Source organism: Acipenser ruthenus, chromosome 17 (assembly GCF_902713425.1).
Source record: "Acipenser ruthenus chromosome 17, fAciRut3.2 maternal haplotype, whole genome shotgun sequence".
NCBI lineage: Eukaryota > Metazoa > Chordata > Actinopteri > Acipenseriformes > Acipenseridae > Acipenser > Acipenser ruthenus.
In genome coordinates this window covers 3770960-3798881 of record NC_081205.1, presented here as the reverse complement: position 1 = coordinate 3798881, position 27922 = coordinate 3770960, and the positions used below count along the sequence as shown (strand labels likewise).

Here is a 27922-nt window from a genome sequence, read left to right as displayed (position 1 = left end):
CGTAAGAAATGTTGCTGGTTTTCCAAATATTATTGGCTGAAGCAGTTTTGAGTGAGGCTGGATTTTTGTTGGGAAGTCTGTCTGGTTGATTGGAAATGTGCACGTCCGTACAGCCTTTGGTATTAATTAATTGACAAATTCATTAATGAATTATTAGATGAATTAACAATTCAACAGCGCAATGCACTATTAGTTTAATCTAAGTATAGTTCATTATTTTACAGTAATGTATTTGTATTATAATACTACATTTCCAACAGTTCAGTACAGACAGCTGTAATATTTGTACAGCAACAAAAGCACAGTAGTAACTTTTGAAAGCAACTATCGGTGTGTGTCTACTGCCATCTATGGGTCACTTTGATCCATTGCACTCACTGCAACTGGCATGGTTTGTTATTTTAGCTACCACTGCAAATTTATCGGTGAACCGGAAGTACACCCACCGGTGACTGCATTAAAACAAGTTTGGTGACATTAAATATGGCAACTAGTACTAGAATTGCTCAAACGTTTTTTTGTTTTGTTTTGTTTTTACGTACTTATGTACAATATTTAGTTATGTGAAGGGCTCTGAGATGTTTTGCATGAATAAACGCTATCTAATAATACATTTCTTACACTACAGTACCGGTATCTGTTGAAAAAATAAACAAAGCTCGGAATTCATAGTCTTGTGTGTGAGCGCGCGTATTTTTTTGAATGCACTTAATCGCTTTGACTCCATGGGGGTGTCTATGTAGTTGTCTATACATTGTTTACCGTGAATCTCACCGGTTAATATAGCAACGCGCCCCAGCCTTGTTACAGTCCAAGGATAACAACGAGATTGGACTTGCTTTCAGACAGGGCGACCGTCACTGTGTACAGTGATTGGATAAAAAGCGTTGCGTAGCGTCTTATGGGCGTGTTCTACGTTCGTCCCAGGTTGCGATTGGTGGAAGCGCTTCCGCGCGGTAACTATGAGGAAAAACACAAGTCTGTATGGTATAGGGCCGATTTGGTAATCCTTCGCTTTCCAGCCGCAGACTTTTGCACTGCTGTTGAACGGCTGTGTGGGTTATGGCAGGCAGAAGGTGCGTGGTTGATTGTCTGGCGGCGTTTCAGTCCCCAGCATTAGTCGCAGAGCAAGCGGGTTCAAGCCAGGTGATCTGCCGCGAGTCGGATATCTACCTGTGTAACGGGAGCGAGTTCGTGAGCGTCTACAGCAAACTGGAAAAGTGTGTGAAGGTATGTGTCCCTCACTGAAACCTTTCATTTAAATGATATTTCTGCAGTCTGGGCCAGTCAAGAATAATGATCGAACGACAAATAGATAAGGAACTGAATTGTAATCGATCAGCGGTATGGTGTGATTACAATTACACTTACGCAGGTGTGGCCAGGGTTAATTACAACCAAAATTACAATTCTAATTGAACACAATTACTTTCCTTCTTTTTATTCTGAGGAGAAAGCATGCCCTTTATACACTCCAGTTTGTTTACATTCTGTATTGTATATTCCAGAAAGCATGCGTCTGATGATGCAATCATATAAATGATTATATAGGATTGTCATAGTCCAAGAAGCTAAACTGAAATTAAAAAGTTGAGACTTTTATATGGTGTTTTTGTTGTAAAGATTATTACACGTATAATGAAAGACATGCTGTATTAACATCTTGATTCTTATTTTTCTAGGTGATTTATAGTTTCCCTGGAAATGTTTGCCACCTGGCAGAGGACACAGAAAAGGATAACCTTTATGTTCTCTGCGCAAAGGATGGGGTTTACTGCATACCGCTGCAAAACAGGTAAGGAGAGCAAGAGATTATAGAAACACCATCTTTGAGAAAGTTGTGCAGAAAGGTTATTTTTACTCAACTAAACTCTTCTTTTCGCATCTAGGATGTCCACAGGCTCCCAGTCTCATGGAGACCTAGTGGGTTCGTGCTCGGTGTCTCCAGACTCCTGTGTGCTCAGAGACCCTACCGTGCTCTCTTTCATTTTCCTGGAGTCCATCCTGGTCACTGTGGGTCAGGCTGGCAAAACGTGGACATTGAGCCTCTTTGAAACTGTAGACAAGGGCCAGAGTCCTTACAGGAAGCTGGAAGAGCTGCAGGTTCCCATTCTGGCCACAAGGGGCGCCAGCTCCGCAGGCAAGGATTGGAGGCCTCCAGCGCTGTGCTGTATTTACCCACATGGGGCAAAGGGAAAGGCCCGCAGCGGCACAGGCCATTTCTCCCTGGAGCCAGGCTTGTTCAGCCTCCTCTTTGGGGTCGATGCCTCCATGGTAGCCTCCCCTGTAGTCCTCTGTGGCCTCCCGGATGGGCGTCTCTGCTGCCTGCCATTGCGGCTTCCAGTGAGCCTCGCCCCTGCGGACAAAGGTGAAGAGTCAAAGGTGAGGGTGCTCCACCACTTGGGCCAGCCAGTGTGCTTCATCGGGGCTTCCCTCGCCGGGGAGAAAGGAAATGGCTGCCTGTTGGCGCTGGGGTGGGGCGGTAAGGCGTTGGTGGTCACTCCCCGGCTGGGATCAGAAGGAAGGGTGGCTGGTTTCACAGAGCAGCACCTCTCTAGCCCCGTAGCCAGCGCCTGCTGCAGTGGCACTCATCTCTACTACAGCACAGGATCCCAACTGCTGGCTCTGCAGCTCAGCCCTGGGACACCTGAGGCAGGGGATTCCAAGGACTCCTGGGAGAGGGCAGTCCCAGACCAGACCTCGCCGGTCCCTCCACACTCCCTGTCTCCTGTCAGCTTAAACGTCTGCAGCCTGGCAGCCCTGGCCCTGCCTGCTGACAGCCCGACAGGTACAGCTGCACAGCTCTTTATGTAGCACAAGGGTGATTCAATTGAGTTCTGTTCAATTCTAATTGTTCTTCTATTTAAATTGAAACGTAACCCTGACCAGGTCCTTAAGCACGGTTATCTTTTAATTATATAATTTAAACCTGTAATGGCACAGCACTCTAGGACGAGAGTTGCATCCCTGTGATTTACACAACCCTGTCTGTTCAAGAGGAATGAAATACCTACTACACAATTATTTCTGTGCAAAACGTTTAACACCCATCATTTTAGCTATAAATGGTACAAAACAAATAGGAAGAGGGAAAATAGACACTGATGTAATAAATTAATTACAGACGTGTGTGTGTGTGTGTGTGTGTGTGTCAGGTGCTGTGGAGCTGGTAGCCATGACTCAGAAAGGGACACTGCTGCAGATCACCCTGCCCGAGAGGTCAGACGGGGGTCAGAGGGCCAGACTGACCTCATCCCTGGCTGGTCAGCGAATCAGGGACCTGCTTGCTGGGATAGGAAACGTGTCGGACAGGTGAGGGGCTAGAAGACAAATTTAACCTCAAGAAAAGGAGTTTAACCAAATCTGTTGTGGCTTAAATGTTTTTTATTCATGAAACAGCAGCCTCTTTTAACAATGTTGCAAGGGTCTTAATGTGGAATTGTTTTTTGGTTTGCTTGTTTCTTTTGTGGAGGAGTGGATGGTATGGCACCCAAACCACAACATGTTTTGTACTACTCTGTCAAAGCCATTCTCCTTTTAAACATTCTTCTATTTCCAAACCGTGCCGTTGTAGAGACATAAAGAAGTTGACAAGGCTTTCTTTCTGATGCTTTGCAGATTTGTTTACAATGGGACAGTCAAGTCACTCCAGAATGAAAAGTACGGTGTGTTTCAGGTTGTAAATATCTGGGTCTAATTCTTTGCTGTTGGCTTTGCTTGCAGAGTCTCCTCTTTGAAAAGCTGCATACAGCAGAAGAATGATGCCTTGAAGCACTTAAACCAGGTCTTCAACGTCTGCTGCATGCTGCTGTCCAATCAGGAAGGGGGAGAAAAGGGAGCGTCCCAGTGCAAGCAGCCAATCAGCTGCCACGTTTCTGCCAGGTGGAGCCGCTTGCTTCTCCAGGATACCCTGATCTTAACCTGCTGTCTAGAAAACTCCAGCGACTACGTTCTGGAGCAAGGCTGGACGCTGTGCATTCAAGTCACCCCACAATCTTGCCCTTTGACCCCCGAGACAGCAGGTTCCGCTCGGACATACGCCTTCCCCTTCGACAAGCTGCTCCCGAGTAAAAGCATGGAAGTGACTCTCCCTTTGGCTCCTGGCAGTGACCTGGTCCTTCCTGTGTCGGTCCACTGCTCCCTTGCTTACAGCTTGAAGAGCATCTTGGGAGTTGAGGTAATTGGGCATCTGCCATCCCATAACCCACTGCTTTCCTCACAAGCAAACGATGGACATTGTATCAGCCTGGCTCTGAGCACACAGACAGTGGATTGGTTGGACTGTCTTCGAATCTGTGAACCTGTTGCCATGGGAAACAGGGCCTGCTCCTGGTCCAATCCCTTAGCTGACCCAGTACAGGTCTTACTGAGTTCAAGGAAGGCGATGGGTCAGAACCGTGACCCAAAGAATAAAGGGGCTGGTCTTGGGCTTGATGGGGGACCATTCGTGGCTTCTGTTAAAGTGTCTTCTGAGGTGCTGACAACTGCACTTAAACTGCGTGGCTCAGGTTTGTAGCTTTTTATTTTGGTCAGTATGTTATAAAGTTTAATTACTTGAGTTCCTGTGCTGTACAGTATAATGACAGTATGTGGACAGCAGTGTTGTGATTCTCCACCTGGCTCAAAGGAGCAGATTGTATATCTACTGGAATGATCTGTCTTGAAGGTCACATGGTGAGAAAGCGTCCAATGGTAATATAAATGATTTTATGTCCTTTGACGTCATTTTTTTTTCACCAAAGTAAATGCAATCTTCTTTGATTCACGGCCTGGAGTGACCCTTTATCCAAACAAGAAGCTAAACTTTGCTGAACTGAAACTTTTTAACATTATTCATGATGCTATGGATGCCTGACCCTCCTGTCTGCAGGACCCTCTCTAGCGAGCTCCACCCTGCACTGGCTGCTGTCCTCCAATCCTGAAGCAGACTCTCTCAGATCTCAGGCCCTGCCCGTCCTTACTGCTGCTGCCCCTGGAGGCAGCAAGGTCCGACTTCTAGCCAAGGAGGTAATGAGATTATCATTGTGCTGGTTAAAACGATTTAATGGAAGGCATCTGTGCATCCAAGTACTGGATGAGTTTCTTGTGCTGTGGTTCTCGTGGGAGTTCACAGGTACCATAGATACTGCTACTTGCAGAGAGTGCACATCTTCAGTTCTATGCATACTTCAGATCTTTTTAGTCAAGTTTTTAAATACAGTATAGCAAGAAGACAGACAGAGCAGCTTTAGGGTCACCCCTACACTGCCGACATTAACATTTTCTCATGCCACTAGATTTGCCTGAGGGATCTGTCTGCTGACCGTCCAATCACAGCCGTGGAGATTCAGATTGAGAGCGCCTCATTGGCTGAGCTCTGTGGTCTGCATCATTCCATCTTGTGCCGCATCCAGGTAAAAAGAGTTAAACCAGTGCCTGCCAACAAGGTTTTAAAAAAACAAAAACAAAACTCAGCTACCTCGATTAACCTCGATTATCTGAACGTATTAGAACCTGTAAAACTGCAGAATAAATTACAACGCAGTCCCCTTTTCTCTGTCGCAACAGAGCACTGCACTGAACGTGACAGGTTACCAGGGGGTCTTACTGAAGACATAACCATCGAGAGTAACCAGTGTTCTTTCTTTCCCTGTCTCAGCCCCTGCTGAAGGAAGGTGTGTCTGGGGACGGAGCTCTGCCGGGTCTGCGTACACAGCGCCTCAGGGAGCTCTTACACCATGCTGAGGTGAGCCGGGTCAGGGGGCTCTTTTAATCACTCTCTCCCGTCTCGCACCCCTACCCGTCTTCCACTTTCCCTCCCTCCCTCCCTTTACGAATTTGAATCCTACAATGTTGAGAGATTATGTAGTGTACAAAGCTGTGTGCTGCTGCAGTCTCTACCTGCTGCTGGAATAAGGTCGCTCCGTCTCTCTCTCTCTCGGTCGCAGGTGCTCTCCAAGGAGGTGCAGGGGGTGAGGGACCGGATGAGCCTCGGCCTGGAAGCATCGTCCAGCACAGCAGAGAAACTGCTCCACACCTACCAGCAGCTCAGGAACACAGATCTGCTCCTGCTGTGAGAGGGAGGGACTCAGAACCCCTTCAACCAGCACTGTGTGGGGTTCAGCCCACCTGGACCCACAGTGTTTGGGGATTTAGGGCTTAAATCTCCCAGCTGAAACAACAACAAAAAAGTACCAGAAAATACCTTTCTTCAATAGTAATCTTTGTTTATGTCTAATCATACTATGTTTTGGAACATCAGCCTTAAATATATATTTTCAAACGATATGTTTAATCTGCAGGAGGGTCCCTTAGCTGCTAACAAAGAGAGGAAAAAGCCTTTTTATTTGCAATCAGCAGATAAACTACAGCCTTGTATTGTTCTCCGATTATTAACAGGTTCAGAAAGCCACTGCGCCAAAACCTCTCCACCCGCCACCCTGCCAGTCATCTTCTGTAAAGGTCAGGTTTTAGTGCTGGGATTACTTGACGAATAAAATGGCCCTTTCAGCGACTTTCGTAAGTGTTTTAGTCTTGATCGATGTGGCATTTCCTGATGCGTTTTTTTTTTTTTTTTGGAGGATGCACTGTCTATCGCCAACACCATCAAGGGAGCTTAACTCTTCTTTTAAGATATGCTGTCGGAAATCACGTTGGAACCTCACTGGACTCCTAGGTCCCAGTTTGAGGAAGTGTATAAATATATGTGTAAAAACCTTTTTTTGTCCTGTTCTCATGTATACCCAATAAAGGAGTTTATTCTTCAGATCGTCAAAAATAATTAAAGCCTGAAAAAAGACCAACTTGGTATGGATATGAAATCCCAGGTATCTTTACTAAGTATTCTAATAGTGGTTACAAGAACTGTACTTGAAAATTAGACACTTCAGAGCTTTACAGAGGCCACATGGCTGCTTCAAACCAGGGCTGCAGAATAGTTGTGCACAATGAGACCTGAAGATTTTCTACTAACTATAGTTTTTTGGGAGCCATCTCGTATCAGCATCAGCTGCCACCGGAAACCCCCTTCCTAGCTATTTTTTGCACAGCTAACCGAATCTCTTATCAGATTGGAATTGAAACTGCAATGTTAAGCCTAGCCTGTAACTAATTGTATAAATGTATCATTATTTGGTTCTGGAAGGTTTGGAGTCTGTGCTTTAAACTTCACCAGGATGGTATGACCAAAACAAAAAATGATGGACAAAATGAATCTAAAGAAGAATACACGAGTTAAGATGCCTGTGGTATTTAACACCCACAGCTCTTTAAGGATCTTAGAAGCCACTTGACAGTATTTATTGTAGCCACTTCACCCGTCTACACCAAGCGTGTCTGCATCAGGAATAATCCACGCTAGCGCAATGGTCCCCCCAGAATGTGTTTAATGCATTGCCATTGTCACTAAGCTGGGCTCTCGCTGAGGCTGCGTCTGCTCTGTTGCTTGGCAGCATTGGGGACGGCTCAACACTGCATCCTCTCCGATAATCCCTGCCTCAGCTCTGCTGGTTGAAGAGGAGGGAGAGTTCAGCGCTAGGCCAGCGCTGTGTAATTTCACTGGAGAGCACACCCCTCCATACCAAGCATTCCTGCGCTGACAAACAGCAGCTGTGCTCCCCCGAGCAGCTGCAGACAGGGGCAGCCCAGGCAGGCAGGCAAGCAGATCCCCACTATAGGAGGGATCCTCTTTGTGACAAGCTACTAAAACAGCAGCTGTACTGAATGCAGGGGCAGGCTAGGACACAGGGGGTCTCCCTCACCGTTGCAAAATCTGCACTATGTATTTTTATTCTGAAAGGAAAAAAATAAACTAGAAGGAAAAAGACCTAAGCACACGTGGGGAGCCTGTAAATGGTATTTCCTTTTTTTTTTCAATTAAAAACTGCACATTTTTGTGACTACAGCTCCCAATGTGTTCATGCTGTGAGAGTTTGCAATAGGTTTGTGTGGCGTGTTGTAATACACCCTATCCCCACCAGTGGGCAGTAGAGACTACAATGGGCCCAGAGGAAAGCTGTGCCTTTGTTCCCAGCTATGTGAATCTTAGGATGTTTTTCCTTTGGGGTTATTTTTAGAAAGTATAAGATAATTTACATCCAGTCCAGAGCCTGTTCTAAAATACCCAGATACGAGACTGGCACTAACGATGGAAACAGGTAAATGTGCTGCAGTGTGGTCTACAAGCAGGCTTTTTTTATTGATATATTTCTGATTAGAAAAACGCCTTGCCTCGCTGGCACGCTTCACAGTCACAGCAGCACAAGTTCAGATTCTAACTTAAGTTTTGACTTAAAAAATTGTAATATTGAATTCCACAGGCATATGTGTTCTCCGCTGCAGTTTTATAAATGTACAGAAGTGATTTATGCATTTTCTGACTCTACTTGGCTAGGGATCCGTACCAATATTTCTAAAAATTAAGGTTTAAGTGTTTAATGTGCATTACTCAGATAATGTTGTAATGCAGGACCCTGGGGAATGTACCCACTTTATTGTCTTCAGTAATTTGAGGTTTAAATGCTGTGTAAAGGGTGCATGGAACAGGATGCAGCTCATTTAAGAAGCTGCCTGCTGTGGTCCACCTGCCCTTGGATATTCCATTTTCAAGTAGCTCTGACCACATTCCTATTATAGACTTACCAGAAACTATCCTTTTTATCTTTCTCTCTACCCCTCCCTCACTAACTCTCCTTTCCTTCCTCCCTCCCTCTCTCCCTCATTCCCTCTCCTATGTGGTCCTTTCTCACTCCTTCATTTCTCTTCCTCACTTTAATTTCTCTCTCTCTCTCTCCAGTTACCATATTCTCTCCCTCCTCTCTCTTCCCCTCTCCTGTTCAGTTTCCAGTCGCCCCCCCTTCTCTCACTTCATCTGCAGCCTTCTCTTTCAGTTTGCACTCTTTCTCGTGCCATCTCTCCATCCCCTTTTCCCTATCTCTCTGTCTATTTTTCTTATTCCCTCTGCCCGTCTCTCGTTCAGTTTCTACCCTCCCATTTTACTCCAAACTCTCCTTTTATGGTTGTCTAGTTACTCTCTCACTCAGCTGTCTGGGCCTGCTCCCCGTTACACTGCTGCCTCACTGGAGTCAGTGAAATTCTGAGTAAAAATAAAAAAGCCTTCTATCAAGACACAACCGGCTGAGAGCTTTGTTTCCCAGGGCATGCTGCTGGAATATATGAACTCTTTAATACCTCCAAAATCATCTATACTGCACTCTGGACCCTCAAAGGTGCTTATGGTGTTTCCGAAGTTGTTTATAGTTTTGAAGCATTTCCTATTTTTTATTCTATTAAAAGGGTGCTTTCAGCCCTTTCCACATTGCATGTAGCGACACTAGGGGCAATGTGGATTATAATGGGATCCCAATAGAATTTTTCAGTAACTTTTCAAATCGGCTAGTGCTAATCTAGTGACCAGGCAGTGTGTGTGTATTGTGATCTATTGCTCCTGAGTCTCAAAGCTTTAACTTGTAAGTTTTTTCCTGTCTGATTCTGAACACTGAGATTCTTTAGCTGCTGTGCAGTGAAAGGACTCTCTCTCTGTGTCTGGTCTGAGCTGGGCCAGTAAAGGGTTAAGTCCACGATGAACCTGGCCCCAAGCGCTGCCTTAAAAGGAAAACTCCACTGCAGGCCCAAAAATGAGAGGAAGTACAAGCAGCTTCTTTTTCAAGGGGACGGAGTTAACTGCTTCCTGTCTGGAGCAGATAGCACTGTTTAGAGTCGATACCCTTACCACAGTAAAACAAGCACCGGCTTCTAGATCCAGTTTATGACATCGCTCTAAAGACTAGGGATCAACAGTCAAAATGAATTAGCTCACAAAACTGAAATCTCTGTCCTTACCGAAAACCCTTTTGTACAGAACCAGTGCACCACTTCCTGCCTTGCTATTAAAGTTCATTCATTCTCAGTGTATTCATAAGAGGACCTACGTGTCTTTCACTGAGTCAACACCCTCCTCCCCCCATGCTCTTCCCTTCTCCCTCTGCACTCCTGCAGTGTGAGTGTGGGAGTCAGTGAAACCAGCACACGCTCTCTCCCTGCTGCGCAGCGCATCACTTCCTGCAGCCTCCTTCATTATTCATCCTGTGCTGTTTATTTTGGTCACTCTCCTGCCCAGATTTGATGAGGTCAGTGTGAGTCCGAGGCGCGCAGCAGCACAGCCTATGACAGCCGATCTGTCATCTGAGTTTGAAACGCTGCGCTGATGTTAAGGTTAAAGGAAGATCTCTTCCAGCCAAGCCAATAGCAGCTCCGTGTCTCACCCATACAGATATTAAAATACATTCAAAACTATATGTTGAATAGACAAATGTGTCGACTAGTGCCTTCATCAGTGTTCTACCCTGTGGGGGGTATTTAAATAATAGGAAACTCAACACCTTGCAAAATTAATCAGTTTTATAAGGGCAGACCTGTGTTTCCAACACAATTGAAATAATATATATATATATATACACACACACACACACACACACACACACACGTGCATTTGGACAGTCTTGTCAGGGCATAGCTGGGTGTAGTGGACCTTAACACTCAGCTGTCTTTTTCATATTTCTAAATTATGACACAATCCACATTACTGGCACTGCAAGCAATGTGCAAATCGCTTAAAAACGGACAAAAATGAATAAAAACCCCACCCTGCTGAGATTGCCTTAGAAGGGAATGTCCAGAGCGCGTTCCAGCCTGTTTGCAACATAATTCAACCCTCAACATTGCATTTGTAATGATCCTGCATGTATACAACGCTGTTCAATGCCTCTGACATGTGCTACTGACCGCTGGGAGCACTGCTGTCTGCTGTGCAGTGTGTGACAGGGATATAGTCAGTGTATGAAAGGGGTTGGGTGAGGCATTTAGGCTGGAAGTTGTTTTATTAATAATTCCCCTAGAATGCTGTTAGCTGACGTTTCTTCCAGTGGTCATGGAAGCCAAGGGGAGAACAGCTCTCAGGGGGAGGTGGTTACTGTAACTCTCCCTGCCTGCCCTCTCTGGAGCAGACAGCAGGACCACCTACACCCCAGTCTGCCTGACCTGGCCCAGCTCCGTCCCTGACAAAACACTTTATGATACAGTGCATGTGATTGTTTTTACCCCTTGTCGCTGTCCCTGGCTATCTAGCTTGATCAGACTGTCTCAGTGTGATGCCAGCAGTGGTAAAATAAAAATGTATATCTATAGTTAACCTGTGGAGAAAGGGATGCTGCATCTCTTTATTTTTAGAGCCTAAAACAGAAACGAGTAACAGATTTCACTTCCTCCTAGTTGAGTGCACTGTTGAAAAAAGTCAAGAGCCTGCTGTCTCACTTCCTGGTGAACGTGGTGACTCCTCCTTGTACTTCCTCTTCCTGTGGTGGCCTGCAAAGCTGTTGTTTAACTTTATATGGCATTTCTACACAGCAAAGGATACATTCAAATATGCAGCCAAATGTTATATAGGCAAATGAGACTTGGGAGTTAAAAAAACAGCATGTCTTCTATTAGCTGTGCTGTAGCCATGCCAGGAGTTGGTTCTGGTCAGTAGGTGGCTGGGAAACCTGCATCTAATGAGTATCGGGTGCTGTAATAAGAGCTGTATGCAAGAACATGGGCTGTGTCTTTGGCATGTGTTGTTCTGTATTTTCTTCTAGTTTTCTATTACATTTTTCTAAAGGTCCAACACAATTGAGTTTCCCTCTCCCCGACTGCCCTGTCCTATTCAGCGGAATAATGAATCATTCACAGTTTCAGTGGGGCAGGGTGGAACAGCATTTGTGGATGGTAGTTCTAACTGAAAACAGTCTAGATCGTACAAGGGGGGAATTTAATAGATACAGACCAACATGGAGGATAAGGTTTCTCTTTAGTTTTGTAGCTTCAGAGACATTTTATTAAAGGGTATAGAAAGAAATTGGCATTTTAGCTTTAAGGAAGAGAGAAAAGGGACAGTACAAGCTTCTTTGAAAGAGCAAATCTATAATCAAGTCAGGTGCCTGGAAGCCAAAGGAATTCAGCTAATCTGGTTCACAAACGTGCAAACCGCTGATGTGGCTGCAGGGCTGAAGTGATGCACAGGGCTCCACTGGTGAGGCTAGACCCTGACCCTGAATATCAAAAGTGTCTTCCGACACTCCGGAACTCGCTGGCTCTGTCTGTTTTAACCTGACTCTTATCCCCAATGTTGTTTCCGTCAAAACATTAAAAACGTTTCTGCTGTTTACGTGGTGGAGTGGGTGCAATTTACATAAATGTGGCGGAATAACTATTCAGTATTTAAAAGAGAAACCTCTATTAATGATGCAAATGACAGTTATTACATCATTTCAAGATTTCAATCAATGGACAGGCGTGTGTTTCAGGAGACATGGAGAAATGAGAAGATACATTTAATGTACCCGGTTATGGAGGATATTTTATGGCGAAATGAATAATAAATAAATACACAAAAAAATGAATACATAAATAAATATAAAAATAAAGAAATAAATGTTGAAATAAATATATAGGCATTTATTTATTTATTTGTTTATTTACTCATTTATGCATTAATTTATTTATTTAATTATGTGTCATTTTGGCATAAAATATCCTCCATACTCGGTTGCACTTTATGAAAATTAATACCATGTGAGTGTATAATAGGATATCATATAAACAACCGTGGCAGAGAATGCCAGGGACATGGGTGATAGTGGGAGTGCATGAGCCCCCAGGCTGCTTGACTCTAAATCCTCTTTAACTTCGTCACATCAATACAATATCGAAGTATTATCCATTCGATATCTTCAGAGCACTTGCTCTTCTGTAAGGTCCTGTGACGATACACCCGTGGGGCATACCTCCAGCTTCATCTGCGATTCCTTACTGGGGGGCAGCTACATTATCCCTTTCATCACAGCAATCTCTAGCAGCACATTGGGCTCCATCACCAGAGTAGTCAGAGTCACTACACTGTTATGGATTCTGTCCCCTGTCGGTGAGATGAGATTAGGTTAAAAGCTCTAAAATGTAGAGGAGCCTGTCTCTTTTGCACAGTGGTTAAGACACTCGCTTGCGGTTGGAGGTTCATATCCAGTGGTCCACCCTGTTACAGAGGCAGCATCACAATAAGTACAAAAGGTCTTCAAGTTCATTAGCATCTGAACAACTGGAGGCAAAGGTTTGTCCCAGTTCCCAGAAGACAGCCAGCCAGCCAGCACTGAGACGTATAAATCTGACACACATCATACCACAAAAACAACAAAATATCTTCAGCAATGTTCCTGCGATTTGCATGTGATGCAGATCCTTTATCAAAGTTTGCTGTGGTGTACCATGGTGGCGACACAAGTGCAGTCATGGTAAAGCACAAATATGTGTGGCAAAGAAATAACCATTGTAAAACAAAACAGGGCACAGCATGCTTACTATGCAAATCTCAGGGCATATTTAGTGGTAAACGTCCTGTAAAAGTCTCTGGCTTGTAGGGATGTTCATTATGTGTTGTAGTTGAGTGCCAGCTGACCTGGGCTGTGTTTATCCGCAGAAGCCTTTGTGTGATCCCTGAGCCTGGGGTCAGAGTTCAGAAGTTTCTAGTATTCAGAAGTTTCTAGTATTGCATCTTCATTGGAGGAGGGGTGGAAAACTGTTTGTGAGCTACTCACTGGTAAAAGAGACAGTATACAACTTGGAAAGAGAACTGAGGAAACCTGTATTTGTATATGTTTTCTGGGAGAGGGTTAATTGGAGCAGGTGCATATTAGTTGAAGGTGAAGCCTGTGATTATGGTTGATGATGATGGGGGGGGGGGGGGGGGGCTGAAATTGGCCACATCTACAGCTGTCCTATTCCATTTAAAGGACATTCACTAGATAATTAATTCACTAGAATTCACTAGCAGCAGGACCCCAGTTCTGGGGGTAAAAAGGAGGAACAAATTATACCCCACCAAGGGGTCTGCCTTGGTGGTACTGCGGTGCATTAATATTTGGGATGCCATTGCACTACGAATTGCTTATTAAAAAATGTCCACATATTTAGGAAGCATGCAAGAGACCAGCGTGGGGTAAGGCAACAAATCCCCCATCAGCAGCCATTTTGCTAGGCTTCTTCATCTGCTCAGCACTGTCCTGAAGGGGGTGTTCATGAGGCCGGGGGTGTGTGATGCTGTAATGCTGCCTTCCCTCTGTGCAGATGGCTCCCTGATGTTGCTCTGGCCGGCCTGCCCCTGTGCTAATCCTTGTGTCCCAGAGTGCTGAGCAGACAGGAGGGAGAGGAGCCTGCTTTCTTTAGTGCAAGTGGCTGCTCCTTAATTCCAGTTATCTGTGTCATGTTTTCCACATTCGCAGAGGAAAATAAGATTGTGCTGCGTGAGGATAAACTGATAGGCGGGCAGCAGACATACCCATTAACAATATACAGATCATCTGTTAGATTGAGATAGACGCACAGACAGGTACTGTAGATACAAAATACAAACCAAGGTTAATCTGAGAATTGCAAAAGATTAGGGAGTTTCAGTTTTGCAACAGCCAAAATTTTACTAAGGTTTAATGTGTTAGAACTTGGCCAATGGCTGTAAAGTATTTTTCATGGCCTGATGTTCCTTCACAAATGCAGCAACAGCTAAAAACTGAAAAACAAAACTCCCTTTTTCAAATGTAATCTCGCCTTCCCAGTGCCACCTGCCAGTTCAAACAATTCATAGCCTTGAAAGCAGCAGCTGGGGAAAGAAATCTCAAAACACTGGCTGCCATGTTGACATGTCATGGCCTTTTAGGTTTCCTCTTGATGAAGACAGAACACTTCAGTTATCTAAATATACTTTTTTTTCCTTGTTTTAGCCTCACAAAATAACTCACAGAGTTGACGCTTTGTAAATGGGGCCCATTGTTAACTAATGTGGTACACAGCTGTGTTCTATGATTCTCTCGCTCATCATCCTTTGATTTCTGATGTCAGCCAATAAAAATGAAGAGTTCTGTGGGTCGCGTATGTTTTAACCTCTTGGGATATTCTCTAGTTCCTCCAGTAGTTTTGTATTTGCATTTGACTGTAATCCGATAAGCTCTTGGTTTTTATACAAGTAGTTTGACCCTTTCTGGTACTGTGCGATTACACTATGTAACACAATTTTTGTTCCTGGGTAGTAAGTGTTATTTCCTAATTGCTTATGCCTCAAAAGTATAGAAAATGGCTATTATTCCCCACAAACTTTGCTTTTGTGACCAGGACAGTGATATTTTGAAATTTACCTATTTCCAATGAGAAAACGGGCGAATTTGTGTCTTTTCGTTCACATAAACTCAGAAAAAAACAACATATGAATCCAAATTAACATGTATTTATACTAAAGTAATACAAAAATGACTACAAAAGATTTAGAAGTGAGTAGTTTTTCGAGATTTACGATTACACTGTAAATCACTTTCACGAATCAGCCCCCAAATGTAGTCTCCCATCATGTTCTCGTTATACTGTCCTTGGTAGCGGCGTTCAAAGTCCAGTATATCCTGGTGGAAGCGCTCGCCTTGCTCCTCCGAGTACGCTCCCATGTTCTCCTTGAATTTATCAAGATGAGCATCAAGGATATGGACTTTGAGGGACATCCTACAGCCCATTGTGCCGTAGTTCTTCACCAGAGTCTCAACCAGCTCCACATAGTTTTCGGCCTTGTGATTGCCCAGGAAGCCCTGAACCACTGCGACAAAGTTGTTCCAAGCCACTTTCTCCTTACTAGTGAGCTTCTTGGGGAATTCATTGCACTCCAGGATCTTCTTTATCTGTGGTCCGACGAAGACACCGGCTTTGACCTTTGCCTCAGACAGCTTAGGGAAGAAGTCTTGAAGGTACTTGAAGGCTGCCGACTCCTTATCTAGAGCTCTGACAAATTGTTTCATAAGGCCCAATTTGATGTGCAGTGGTGGCATCAGCACCTTCCGGGGGTCCACCAGTGGCTCCCACTTGACGTTGTTCCTCCCCACAGAGAACTCGGTCCGCTGTGGCCAGTCCCGCCTGTGGAAGTTCCACTGCTTGAGCCTAGACGTCAAAAGCTCAGCATTGGACATTGGATAAATTGGCCGCAGACATAGCAAAATGCGTCTGCCGGATGCTTGCAGCCACTTGATGCCATCTCAGAAAAATGCAGCTATGTATCCACTTAGGCAGCTGGAACTAAACTGAACTGGTGGGCTTAAGGCCCCTGTATTTATACTACTATTTATATTACTGGAAAGTTCTAGAAAGTTCTAGAAGTTACTCCAAGTTTACTCAGCACTGAATCTATCTGGAATGTTCTGGAAAATAGGTAAATTTCAAAATATCACTGTCCTGGTCACAAAAGCAAAGTTTGTGGGGAATAATAGCCATTTTCTATACTTTTGAGGCATAAGCAATTAGGAAATAACACTTACTACCCAGGAACCAAAAAAAAAAAAAAATTGTTACACAGTGTTATATATTATGCTTACTATGCTCTGGTTATCTTGTGTCGTGGCTGTGAAAGGAACCCTGGGGGGTTGTGGGATGCCTGGAGGACCTTTATTCTGAATGAGAGTGATCAGTTTGCTCAGAAACAGAAGCTGTTTTATCCACTTTCCCAGGCTCTGTTTAGACCAGGTGGCGTTCCATTTGTGTGGCCAATGTAAACGCTGTTAGAAGAGGTCTCCTACAGTCATAAACAGGTCATGAATATTATGAAATGGAGAAGTGCATAGTGTGATTTATACAGCATGTCAGCCAGTATTTTATTTGTTTTAACTGTTATCTAAAAATCGATCCATGCTCCATTATCATCAACGCCACGGTAATGCTTTTGCGGCAAAAGTATTTCATTGATCTGCAGTTACCCATCGACTGAATTTCAAATACACATGTTAAGAAACATATATCTGTCAAGCAGTCAATACATAAATAAATAAAGATAAAAAGTCAAAGGAGAAAGCTGTTTTTATTATGATAATCTTAAAATAATTTCAGGAAAAAAAAAAAACATCCCCAAGACCCTAATTCTGAAGTTGTATGAAAAGTACCCATCCTAACAATGAAACTACACAGTATTTGTTGATCTGCTCCCAGTATCTGATCCTCATCACATTACACTGTGGATTGATAAGTGTTACTTAATAGTCTTGTTGACAATGACTAGATCCATTAAGAAGCTACTTTCTACAATTGTTTTGAGCCCATTAGGAATCTGGCTCATTTGCAACACTGTTTGTAACTTCATACTTTACTCTGCCGCTCTCCAGTCGGGTGATTGATCAGCTGAGTCAGGATTGGTAAAACACTGAAAGGGTTCGAGCTGAGGCTGAGCGGGACATGTGGAACGCGTGGAGCGTTTATGAGGGCATTGCTCACAGCAGCAGACAGTGGATTGGAGGGGGGTGCTCCTTATCTGAGAGGTGGGAGATCATACACTGGCTGGCCAAAAAGTTGGAGAATGTAAAAGTAACATTTGAAAATCCCTTAGTGGGCAGTGATGTCATATTTAAGCCGTCACATGGCTGCATTGACCAACAGGTGGATCAGGGACAGGGTGTTACTGGAATGGCAATGTTAGCAGAACATCAGTGATCATGATAGATCAAGCCAAGACAAGCAACATGCGTGCTGCGCTGGCTTCAACACAGTAACCCTCAACACTGGATAAGCCTGTTCCCCACTGTTAAGACCATTCTCTCATCCAGTGTCAAATTATGTCTATAAAACAACCCCCCCCCCAAAAAACCCTTATCCAGAACCCCCTGTTAATATGTCCTATACAAAGGACTGACACCAGTACATATTATAAACATCAGGGAATGAGTCTGCAGTCAGCTAAATGTGTTGAGATGTATCTATCAAGGGTTCTATCCTGGTTAAATAAAAAAATATATATATTTTAAATAAAGGACTGAAAGTTCCGGATGGGAGGGTTCTAAAAGATCCACAGAAAGTTCTAGAATGGACCGGGAACTAAGAGAATGTTCCTGACTCTGCTTAACTGCTGTCCTTTCATGTCACAAACACAAACACTGATTAAACAGGTCAGACTCACACTTCTCATTGCAAGCCAGTCACTGCTGCTGCAGATAAAAAAAAAACTGTGAACATTATTAAAGGCTGCTGTCCGTGAGGGAAAGCTGCGTGTTACTCCCCTCCTAAAGTGTGAATGCTGGCCATATTCTTTATTACTGCTGTTGCTGCACTTACAGGGAAACAAAACAATGAATGATTGTTATTATTATTAGCCATGACAGCCCTACGCCTATTCGTTATTGCATTAAGACGTTAATGCAATAACAGGGGTGGGCTTCAGTGCCCTCTGCGTTTCTGTGATATATACTAGGATATGGTAAATATGTTTCAAGACACCAGCTGTATCACGAAATATATTTTTCAGATGTGGGGAGAGATACCAGCAGATAGACTGCAGTGACAGTTATCGATTGTGTTGCCATTTCTGATAGAATTTCTTCTGTATTAATACACTGTCTGCTATTAGAACGAGATGCAACCGGCACCAGATTCTCATGTAAGGGTTGGCTAGGCTATGAGAGACAATGTAACTTCCTCAGAAACTTTGCACTGCATATAACCATGGCTTTATGCAAATCCTTTCTGCCTCTCATAAATAGCCTATTTGCAATATATAACCACATTCGACACCTAGTCTAGAAAAATGTCATCAATATTAAAATGTATTCTGTCAAAACTTTGTTATTTAAATAACAAGTTAAAGCTATGTGAATGATGTCTGCAGTCTGCTAATAAGGCTTGGTACTACAATGCACAGCACGTTCCTATAAATGACAGTAGTATTAATGGATGTATAAAAATTGCAGTCTTTTGAGGAACTGCCCCGGTTTTGTGACAGATAGTACTGGGTTGTAATGCGCATACAGTATGTATATCTGTACAGCATATAGATGCTTGTAGTTCATTGCTCATTATCCTAGTTTTCTTTAGGGCTTCTCTTCTGAATAAAAAATGACAACACTGACTAAAAGAGGTAATCCAAACATACAATAGTGAACCTTGTCATCACCCTGACGCTATTCAATCTAACTTCCAGCCGTACCCTGCCCATAACACACAGCTGTTTCAAAAAATGGCAAATACTTACCACATTTACCGTATGTGAATGTGACCACAAAAACAGGGAGACCTATCTTGAATCCACCCCTACTTGGAAGCAATTGCAAAACTACACATATAAATAAATAACTCTCCTTGAGTCCAGTTTCCTAAATACAAGTTTGAAAACACCGGGCACCTTTCAGGTGTTTGTTTGTTTGTGTTGGTTTGATCGCGTGCTCCCCTGAGTGTCCGACGGGGTCAGTACTCCCAGAGCGTAGAGCTGTCCACCTTGTCTGCATCGGCCTTCAGCGTGCCCCCTTGGTCGCCCCGGAGATACTTGCCGTTCTTGCCCTTGATGCCCACCCGCCCGTGCTCCAGGAACTCAAAGAAGAAGTCCTCGGGCATCTCCCCGTCGGAGCAGACCAGTCCGCTGCTGGAGACGTACCAGAACTTCCCTGCGGAGCCTGGCAGAGAGAGGAGAGAGGGGAGAGGGTGTCAGGACCGAGACTGCGCTCAAAAACAACCCTGGGTTACTATTGGCATCTCAGCTCACTGAATTGAATGGAAAGGCAAGGGCTGGACCTGAACAGTAAACCATTCGGTTCAAAGACGAACAACCACTCAACTAAAGCGCAAGTTCTGTAGTTGAGAGGCAAGTATGTGCCTCATGCAGATGTCAGTATTATTAACTCATCAGAGCCACTAGAAGGAAATTCGTTACAATGCCAAGGACAAATATCCCCTTCGGTCACCTGCCAAAATTTTGAAAAAACATATGCATTATAAAATAGATACATATATAGGAAACTTAACATGGTCCAATTAAGCACAGAGTGACTGAAGGGGATACAGTTCTTTTTTACTATTTATGATCGTCACAGTGACTGGAACTTCACTTCCGTTGGAATGCATGGTAAACACACAGGCTGAGCGAGCAGGGCAGCGTCTGGGGCGGGTACCTTTGATCTGGTAGGCTCCGTCAGTGAAGATGAGCTGGAAGATGTCGTAGACGGAGCGGTTGCCGTCCAGCGTGTTGGAGTTCTTGTGGTGGCAGACGAAGCCATTCTCCCCGCGCAGGATCAGAATGGGCCGGTTGATCAGCTTCAACAGGAACTCCTCATCCTCACCTGCAACACAGCACAGCAATGAGAGCAAGCGCTTCTACTAGCATAGCCAGCATAGCAAGCATGGCAGAGCACAGGCCTGTGTGCCCTCAATGCCAGACCTCCACTGAGAACCAGTGTCTCAACTTGATAAGGGCTGGCATCAAGCCAAGGTCATCAGAAACAGTGAGCTTCTGGTCCTTCACCGCACCATCAAACACATCACCAGATATACTCTATTCCAGGCACTATTAAACGGAATAGCTGCACTTTATTAGGAACTATTAGGATGTGTTATTGAAATTGGGCTAGCGTGTTCCTGGAATGGCAAAGCTTCCAGAAAACCACCACGGCAAAGTACATCTCTGTTCGCAAGCAGGTTATGAGAGATCATTGCCACGTGTTTCTACTTGAACAATGTGGCGGGAGCTAAAATTTTTTTTCTAACAGGTTATTCTAGGTTTTATGCCAGTTAGTGGACATGCAATTGAACGGGGCTGGAGATGATGGCTGCAATGGATTGTGACATACTAAGAGAGTCAATCAATAGGCAAAACAACCCCAACACTGAGTGCAGATAGGTAGGGAGACAGTTACATTGTCCAGAACAGCACACAGATACTTTGCTTCATGTATCTGTCCAGTTCAGGTCCACACTCACCTGCAGAGTCGCTGCCCGCCGACAGCTGCCCATTCTTCTTGGTGCAGACGTACTTGCCGTTGCCCGCTCGGAGTGCCACCCTGCGCCCACGCCACTCAATGTCAAACATGGTGCTGGCAGCTCTGCTCAAGGAAAGAAAAGAGGAAACGGGAACTTGAGTGAGTTTGTGAGAGGGGGGCCATTCCTGTTACTCATTTCCATGACAACAAGGCCTCACACACAACCACAGGCCCCTTCGCTAAGCATGGCTGATGTATGGAGTTGGAAGGGGCCAGGGTTAGGGTTAACGGTATGAAATTGCAAGGGGGCCAGTGTGGGAAAACAGGCATGGAATTGGGAGTTTCTAATGACAGGCCCAATCCAATCCATATGAACAAAATACTACAGCAGGGATGGGCAGTTCTAGCCCTTTCTGACCAGGTCTTTGTTCTTAATTGTTTCATTTAATCATTTAATTCTTTCATTATACATGTTAAGCCTACAATGGCTCACCAGGACTGGAGTTGCCTATGCCTACACTATAGTACATAATAGTTATAACAGAAATACTACTCAAATTGTTTAGGTATGAGGTTATTTATTCAAAACTTAGACCTCCAGTATGCACATTATCAACTAAATGATCTGTCAAGATATTTATAAGACATGCTTTAGGGGTGCATTAGCAATGGGCAGTAAAATGGGCTACCTATTTTAATTTACTGCAAGTTACTGCAATGATTCTCAGACCTCCTGTTATATTTCCTTCTGTATTAAATATTAACAGCATCCTTGATGTAATATAAAGTGGAGTTGCAGAGCTCTGGCTGCTGAGATCTGTCCCAGTCTGGGTATTTTGTTCCAAACTTCAATTAGTTAATTGCTCCCTCGCCCTTCAGTTAACTAGTTTAGGAACTGCCTGCAATGGATCTTGAAGGCCAGCATTGATATACTGTATAAAACTACAAAAGTGTCTGAATGGTGCCAGTGAGGGAATGAGAAGACAGAGGCTGCCTCACACTTCGGTGGCAGTGGACTCGATGCCCCCATGCGAGACCAGCGTCCAGTAGTTGCCGGCGTTGGTTCGGAACATGCACTTCTTGCTGCCCCGGTCAATCTCCATCTGGAACGTCTCCTGGTCAGTCTCTTCATCCTGATTTGCCGAGATACTGACACCTGAAAACACAAGGAGACACAAGGAGAACTTCAACCCCCCAGTCCAGGGCAGGCTTGAGGCATGCTCACAGGCTATACATGGAAGCTGACATTGCCTATGTGTGTGCTGTCCCTGCTCACTAGGTAAATAGAGCTCTGGCATGTCTGGTTAGTCACTCTTTAGAATAAACTGGGTACACAGTACAAAGTTATGGCAGATAACTGAAATGCAGAGCATCTGATATCTCGTCAACAAAAACAAATCCCTTCTTTTACCAGAAGAGGAAGAATGAAGCAGATTGTAGCTAATGCCCGAATTAGACACCACAAAAATAGCTGCTTTCAAATCCCTCAACTGTTTCCGTAATCCTTTTACAGTGAAAATCCCCACCCTTCACCCTGACAACCAATCTCTAATGTCTTCTCTCTGGTAAACTGCAGGTCAGCGCTGGAGAGGCTAAGCTGCTTTGCATGCTGTCACTATGATCTTATCGTGCTCGACAGGGGACATTAGTTCTCTAATAGTTCAGTTGCAGAGTTGCAATTGTGAATCATAATTGGTGAGCATGTTGTGGGTTGTAGTCTTTGGCTGATGATTTGCTATTAAAGCCATTAGATTAAGCATAGAAATAGGACTACAGATCACATAATTCTCTACCATGTAATTGTCTGAAGCTGCATTGTAGGAGGTGTAGTCCTATTGCCAGTCAACATCCATGGGAATCAATGGAAGTCGTGGCACTATATGACTACAGTTCCCAGAGACTGTTGCCAAAACCACAGCGCATGGAAGGCAACTGTACTGGATTTGAGAGACTTGTGCACGTGCATACAATATGGTCAAAAAAGGGCATGTCTTCCACATTATACATAATGCATGATACAGTGCTGTTAATACTGTTAATAAAGCCTATAAGATGTAAGAAATGAGATTTTAAGACCCAGCCTAGGTCTCAGCCCCTCCAACCCCATAATCCCAATGATGTCAAACACCCCCTTCTACACCTGAGCCTTGGGATTACAGAGGCTACCTTTTTATTTGTGTGGTTTTCTTATTTCTCCATATGAGTACTCAAAGAAACATTGTTTCTCATTTGACCACGCGTGATGCACATTCAAATTCAGTGACACCCGATAGAGAGATATGCAAAGCGCATGCAAACTGGAAGTTGATGCCTGTTTTCGATATCAGCTGTAACCTTGAGAAGCAAAAAGTCCCTTTGTACGAAGCAAAGAAAAAGTCTTTAACCGATCACAGTCTTTCCAGCAGTGGGGCTAATAAGGGTCTGTGTCTGCTGGCCACCTAGATGGTTCTAATTCACCAGTCTTGCATGCCTGGGCCTGGGTTCAAAACCCATCTTAAGAAACTTTGTAATAAAAGTTAAGACAAATATCGTTTAGGCATGCAATTGGAGCGATGACAGACTATGACAAAACATGTGAAAAGGAGCTCAACTCTAACAAAGGTAAACCAAGAATGTAGCAAACAGATACCACATGATTTAACAAGATTGTGGGCTATTGCAGCTTTCCACTGCCATTTCCATGCTCCTTATTGTTGAAACAGCAATCTGACAGCACCTGCTGTTAATGCATGTGCTCCCATTTGAATGTGCTTTCACTGCAGCACCTGAGCAGCAGAGTCTGGATGGAAATGTGCTGGCTGCTTCATTTCTACAAGATTCCAATGTTGCGGTAATTCCACGCTCCGTGCCAGTGGTGATTGCAGTGCTGGTGCAAGAGCTTAGGAAACGGTGTCCAACAATATCTCAGAGTGCCCATTTATTGGCATCAGCACCCCGTGCAGATTGAAGCTGCCTCTCTACAGAAATGGTCATTGGTAATTCATCAGCTGGTTGCCGGAGAGTGAATTATTCAGGGTAAGCCGACTCCAGGGGTGGGCGGGCGTTTAACAGAGCACGCTCCGACGTATCTCTGTCTCAATGTCCAAACAGAAAGACATTAGGGAACTGATGACAGCTGAGATAATTAACCTCTCTCTCTCTCTCTCTCTCTCTCTCTCTCTCTCTCTCTCTCTCTCTCTCTCTCTCTCTCTCTCTCTCGGGTGAAGCTGACAAAAAGAAGTTACTAACATATATTAGTGACTAAAATGTTTAGCCAGATCACTCACAACTGATCTAAAAAATGGGAAGATGCTGAAAATGAATTTAAAAAAAACATACTCTTTAAATGGATACACCGTTACAAATGGGAGCCTGTTACCTTCAGTGTATGAAATCTGTATTGATCCATAAAGTAATTTACATTGGGTGCCTATTGCTTGTGCTGCAAATACTGACATGGATGTCGGCTTTGTGTCCCTGAAAGGTCTCCAGGAACCTCAACACCAGGACAGGTGGCAATCCCAGCCTCCACTCCATCACCTGGTAAAACCAGGACATGCATTTACTGTAGCACAGGATTCTCTAACAAGTGTCCCATTATTCTTTTAATTGCACGTTGCTGTTGTACCTGATACTCTCTCTAGCCACACTTTCACACACCACAGTTTCCCTCTTTCATGTTGGTCTTCCTGTAATGTATCTGCCCTCTAATTTACTGCTGATTGTCCTGCCTTCTTTCATTCACAGGGTATAAAAACAGCATTGTGTTGCTGCCCTGTAAGCCATATAAAGGCAACTATTAATGCATCTTCCTGATGGGGGAAACTTTTCAAGGTCTGGATTTAGATGGTTTTGAATTCAAGCTGCCTGTTGTCCAAAAACAAGTCCAGGTACCAATATCTTTGGTAATATAGGAACATCAGATCTTAGTATAAAACTGAAAAATAAACACATTCATAGTTTACTACTAGTATATGAAACAAAACACCTGGAGATGCACAAGTAAGGTAAAAACAGGACAGATGAGGACAAAAAAAATCACATGATGAGATTACTGCCATTGAAATGAAAGTGACCCGATTCATTTGAAAGCAGTTGACACACACATATCCTGCTGTCTGATTCACGCTGTTGTACTAAGGTAACACCTGGCTGTCACACAAACAAGGGTTAGGCCGGGTCTGGCTGGGAGGAGCAAGCACTTATTTGCAGGTAGGGCCACCTGACACAAGAGGAATGTGTCTGTGTGGGCTAAAGTATGTTGATGGGCAGTACAGCGCAAAACAGCCAAATACGGTAAAAGCCTGGGAACGGTGTGGTATAACGTAGTTAGCTAACTGGGATTGGCTTAGTGACATGGCCTGGGGCAGCGGTAGCCATGGAAACAGACCTGTTGCCTGAAACACCTGCCTCTACCACAGTCAGGTAAACAGAACATCACAGAAACGTCACTTTTATTGGCTTGAACTATGAACCCAAAACCTGGCCCATCCCTTTCCAAGACAACCAAGACAACCTCTCACTATTACTGTACTATGGCAACTAGATTAAGACAGAAAGCCTAACAATCATTTCAAGAGATGTGGGGAAATATAGATATTCTCTCTGATTAGCATTATAACATTTACAGAAGTCCCTTATTGTTGTGCTGTTGATCGGGTGAAGCCCACCTGTCTCAACACCATCAATTTGACTAAGTTTTATCCCAGGAAGGGATTAGGTATCAGGAAGCAGCATTTTAAATGTTTACTCTATAGCGTTGTATTTGAAATCTCTATATCACTGTACTATAGCCTTACAGCAATAAGCGTAGCGGGGTGCCGCGAGCAGTTACCTTGCCTGTTGGAGACGAATCTCCCGCTGGCTGCTTGGAAGACGACCTGTGGGTGGCTCTCCTCCAGGTCAAACAGCTCGTCCTTGCCAGGCTTGGAGCTTCGTCCGGACCGCAGGGTGCCGGTGGGGCCCATGGGGGTCAGGTACTTGCCGTCGCAGTCCTTGAATGCCAGCTTGCCAGACTTGAACTCCAGGGTGTAGCCGGTGTTGCGGACAGGCTCCATCACCAGCTTGCCGTCATTGCGGAGGAAGCGACTGTCGCAGGTCTTGAGGCAGTACTTCCCGTCCAGGTAGACGAGGGTGAGGAGGGAGTGTACTCCCCAGGGGATGTTGCTGTCGGCTGAGATCTCATTCTCCTGGGTGGAGAGGTGGGCGTAGCGCTTGCGGCTGAGGCTCAGCAGGTTGGCCTGGGGATGCAGTGCCAGGTGGACGGCCCAGAGCTCCGGCTCGGCTATGGCCTGGGAGAAGCAGGAGAGGCGGTCCCCGGAGCCCCCGAAGTAGCGGGCGTGGGGCTCTGACTGCAGAGCCCAGCGGCCGTCAGACTGCGCCACGATCAGGAAGCGGCAGTCGCCGTCAGGCTGCTCGGCCCCGCAGATCACCTTGCCGTCCTTGTCCGTGGAGAGGTAGCGGCCCAGGTGGCTGCGCAGGTACGCCACGCCGCTGTTTTTCTCGTCCTGCTCCAGCGTCCAGATCTGCTTCTTCTTCATGCTGGGAGCCGAGGCATTCACCTTGAAGCCGAACCCCTCCGCTGTCAGGTAGCGGTTTTCATGGTTGATTAGGCCAAACTGGATCTTCAAGGCCTGGTGAATTCCGTTGGTCGGCATTTTGACCTCTCTTGAGTCTCGAGTCTGGGGGCAGGGGTGATGGGTGATGGGTTCAAAGAGGGGAAAGGTAATCAGGGGAGGATTTGGGGGAAGAGGTTTTTCTTCAAACAGCAAAGAAGTCTGCCCCTCTAGATATCTTCTTATCTTTCTTCTCAGATCCCTTTTAATGACCTTCCTTTTTTCCCTTCCTCTTCTTGTATCTGCCTCCCCTTTCTGCCTGTTTATTTTTCCTGTTGTTCTTCACTCCTCCTCTTTACCGTTCTTTCTTCGTCGCTCCTGCCTTTCGACACCCTCGCTCACTTCCACACAGTGCACACTCACACTGGATTTTTTTTTGTTCTACTAATCAGCTCAGGATTAAAAAGAGCAGGACACCTCAATCCACTGACGTCACCTTGATCGCAACAGCTCCCTCTCTCTCTCTCTCTCTCTCGCTCTCTCTCTCAGTCCCCTCCACTGCTCCGACCCCTAACTCCAAGCGCCCTGGAGATTGCTTGGCTGCAAATCAAACATCAGAGGGCCGCTGTGGAAGCCTTGATAAAAAATTGTACAGAAGGCTTCAATTTCTCTTTTCTTTCCCTTCTCCTCTGATCTTTACAGGCTTTTTTGTTCACATGTTTAATTTCCTGGAGCCTGGCAGCAGTTTGCTTACCTAGCCCCTCGCAGACTGTTTAATTGAACGCATCTTGGATTACAAGATCTCCCAGATTTCAATAAGCCGACCCAAGTCCTCTGAAACAAATAGCAGCTGCGGGCCCCGGGTAACAAAGAGATTTGTTCTCTAATTTCTTACAAAGCCCTCTTTCACCAAGCCCCCTCCTCCCTTGAACCTGCCGGCAGCTATCGGGGAGGGAAGCCTGTTGCAGGATGATGGGGCGCCGGTTTACTCTGCCTAACGTTCCTCCGCAGAGACTCCCCAAAATCCCCTAGTACTCACTTTTGCTTCTCCCGTCTCCGTTCTCTGCACTGAAACCTCCTGTACTGCTGCAGGTTGCCTGCAAAGCCATGCAATCCGATCCCTCCCCAGTGGCAGCAGTGACCCTATGAGGGTGTCTGCTTTCCTCCTTGCCTCTGTATAAAGTTACTCCAGGTCTCTGATTCCAGCCCCTCTAGCTCACATATACACACACACACACACACACGCAGACACACACACACACAGACACGCACACGCACACGCACACGCACACGCACACAAAAAAAAAAAAACAGTCCTCTCCTATTCCACCAGATACTAATCTTCTTTACCATTATCCTGCCACTTCAATAGGATCTTAAATAAATGAATTTTCAGTTTTTGGTTTGCCACCTCCATTGGCTGCGTTTTGTCCTTTCTGAATTTTAAGTGATAACGATATGAAGAAAATAGCTTTAAGAATTGCCAGTAAAAACTATAGGTAAACAAATGGTTGTCAGTTATGCTTTGCAATGGATAGTGCTGCACCACTGCTATACTACTGCAGCCTGTACAGCATCAAAGACTTAGTGTTACTGTTACAAGTACGATTGCATTTACTGCTGGAA

The 27922-nt window shown here is 44.8% G+C and overlaps 2 protein-coding genes across 2 annotated transcripts; one reads left to right on the top strand and one right to left on the bottom strand.

The window, feature by feature from the left end:
- Window positions 1-431: 431 nt before the first annotated feature.
- faap100 (FA core complex associated protein 100) lies at window positions 432-7717 on the top strand. The gene is made up of 9 exons (XM_034039969.3): window positions 432-1230; window positions 1683-1795; window positions 1890-2788; window positions 3156-3312; window positions 3724-4508; window positions 4871-5007; window positions 5277-5393; window positions 5639-5725; window positions 5928-7717. Exons 1-9 carry the CDS (start codon window positions 1063-1065, stop codon window positions 6054-6056), a joined length of 2592 nt encoding a protein of 863 aa, XP_033895860.3. The 5' UTR covers window positions 432-1062; the 3' UTR covers window positions 6057-7717.
- Window positions 7718-16869: 9152 nt separating this feature from the next.
- LOC117423184 (fascin-2-like) lies at window positions 16870-27337 on the bottom strand. Its single transcript, XM_058989819.1, has 5 exons — window positions 25576-27337; window positions 21762-21918; window positions 20764-20885; window positions 19959-20126; window positions 16870-19463 (listed from the first exon to the last, which is right to left on the bottom strand). Exons 1-5 carry the CDS (start codon window positions 26396-26398, stop codon window positions 19258-19260), a joined length of 1476 nt encoding a protein of 491 aa, XP_058845802.1. The 5' UTR covers window positions 26399-27337; the 3' UTR covers window positions 16870-19257.
- Between the last annotated feature and the right edge of the window lie 585 nt (window positions 27338-27922).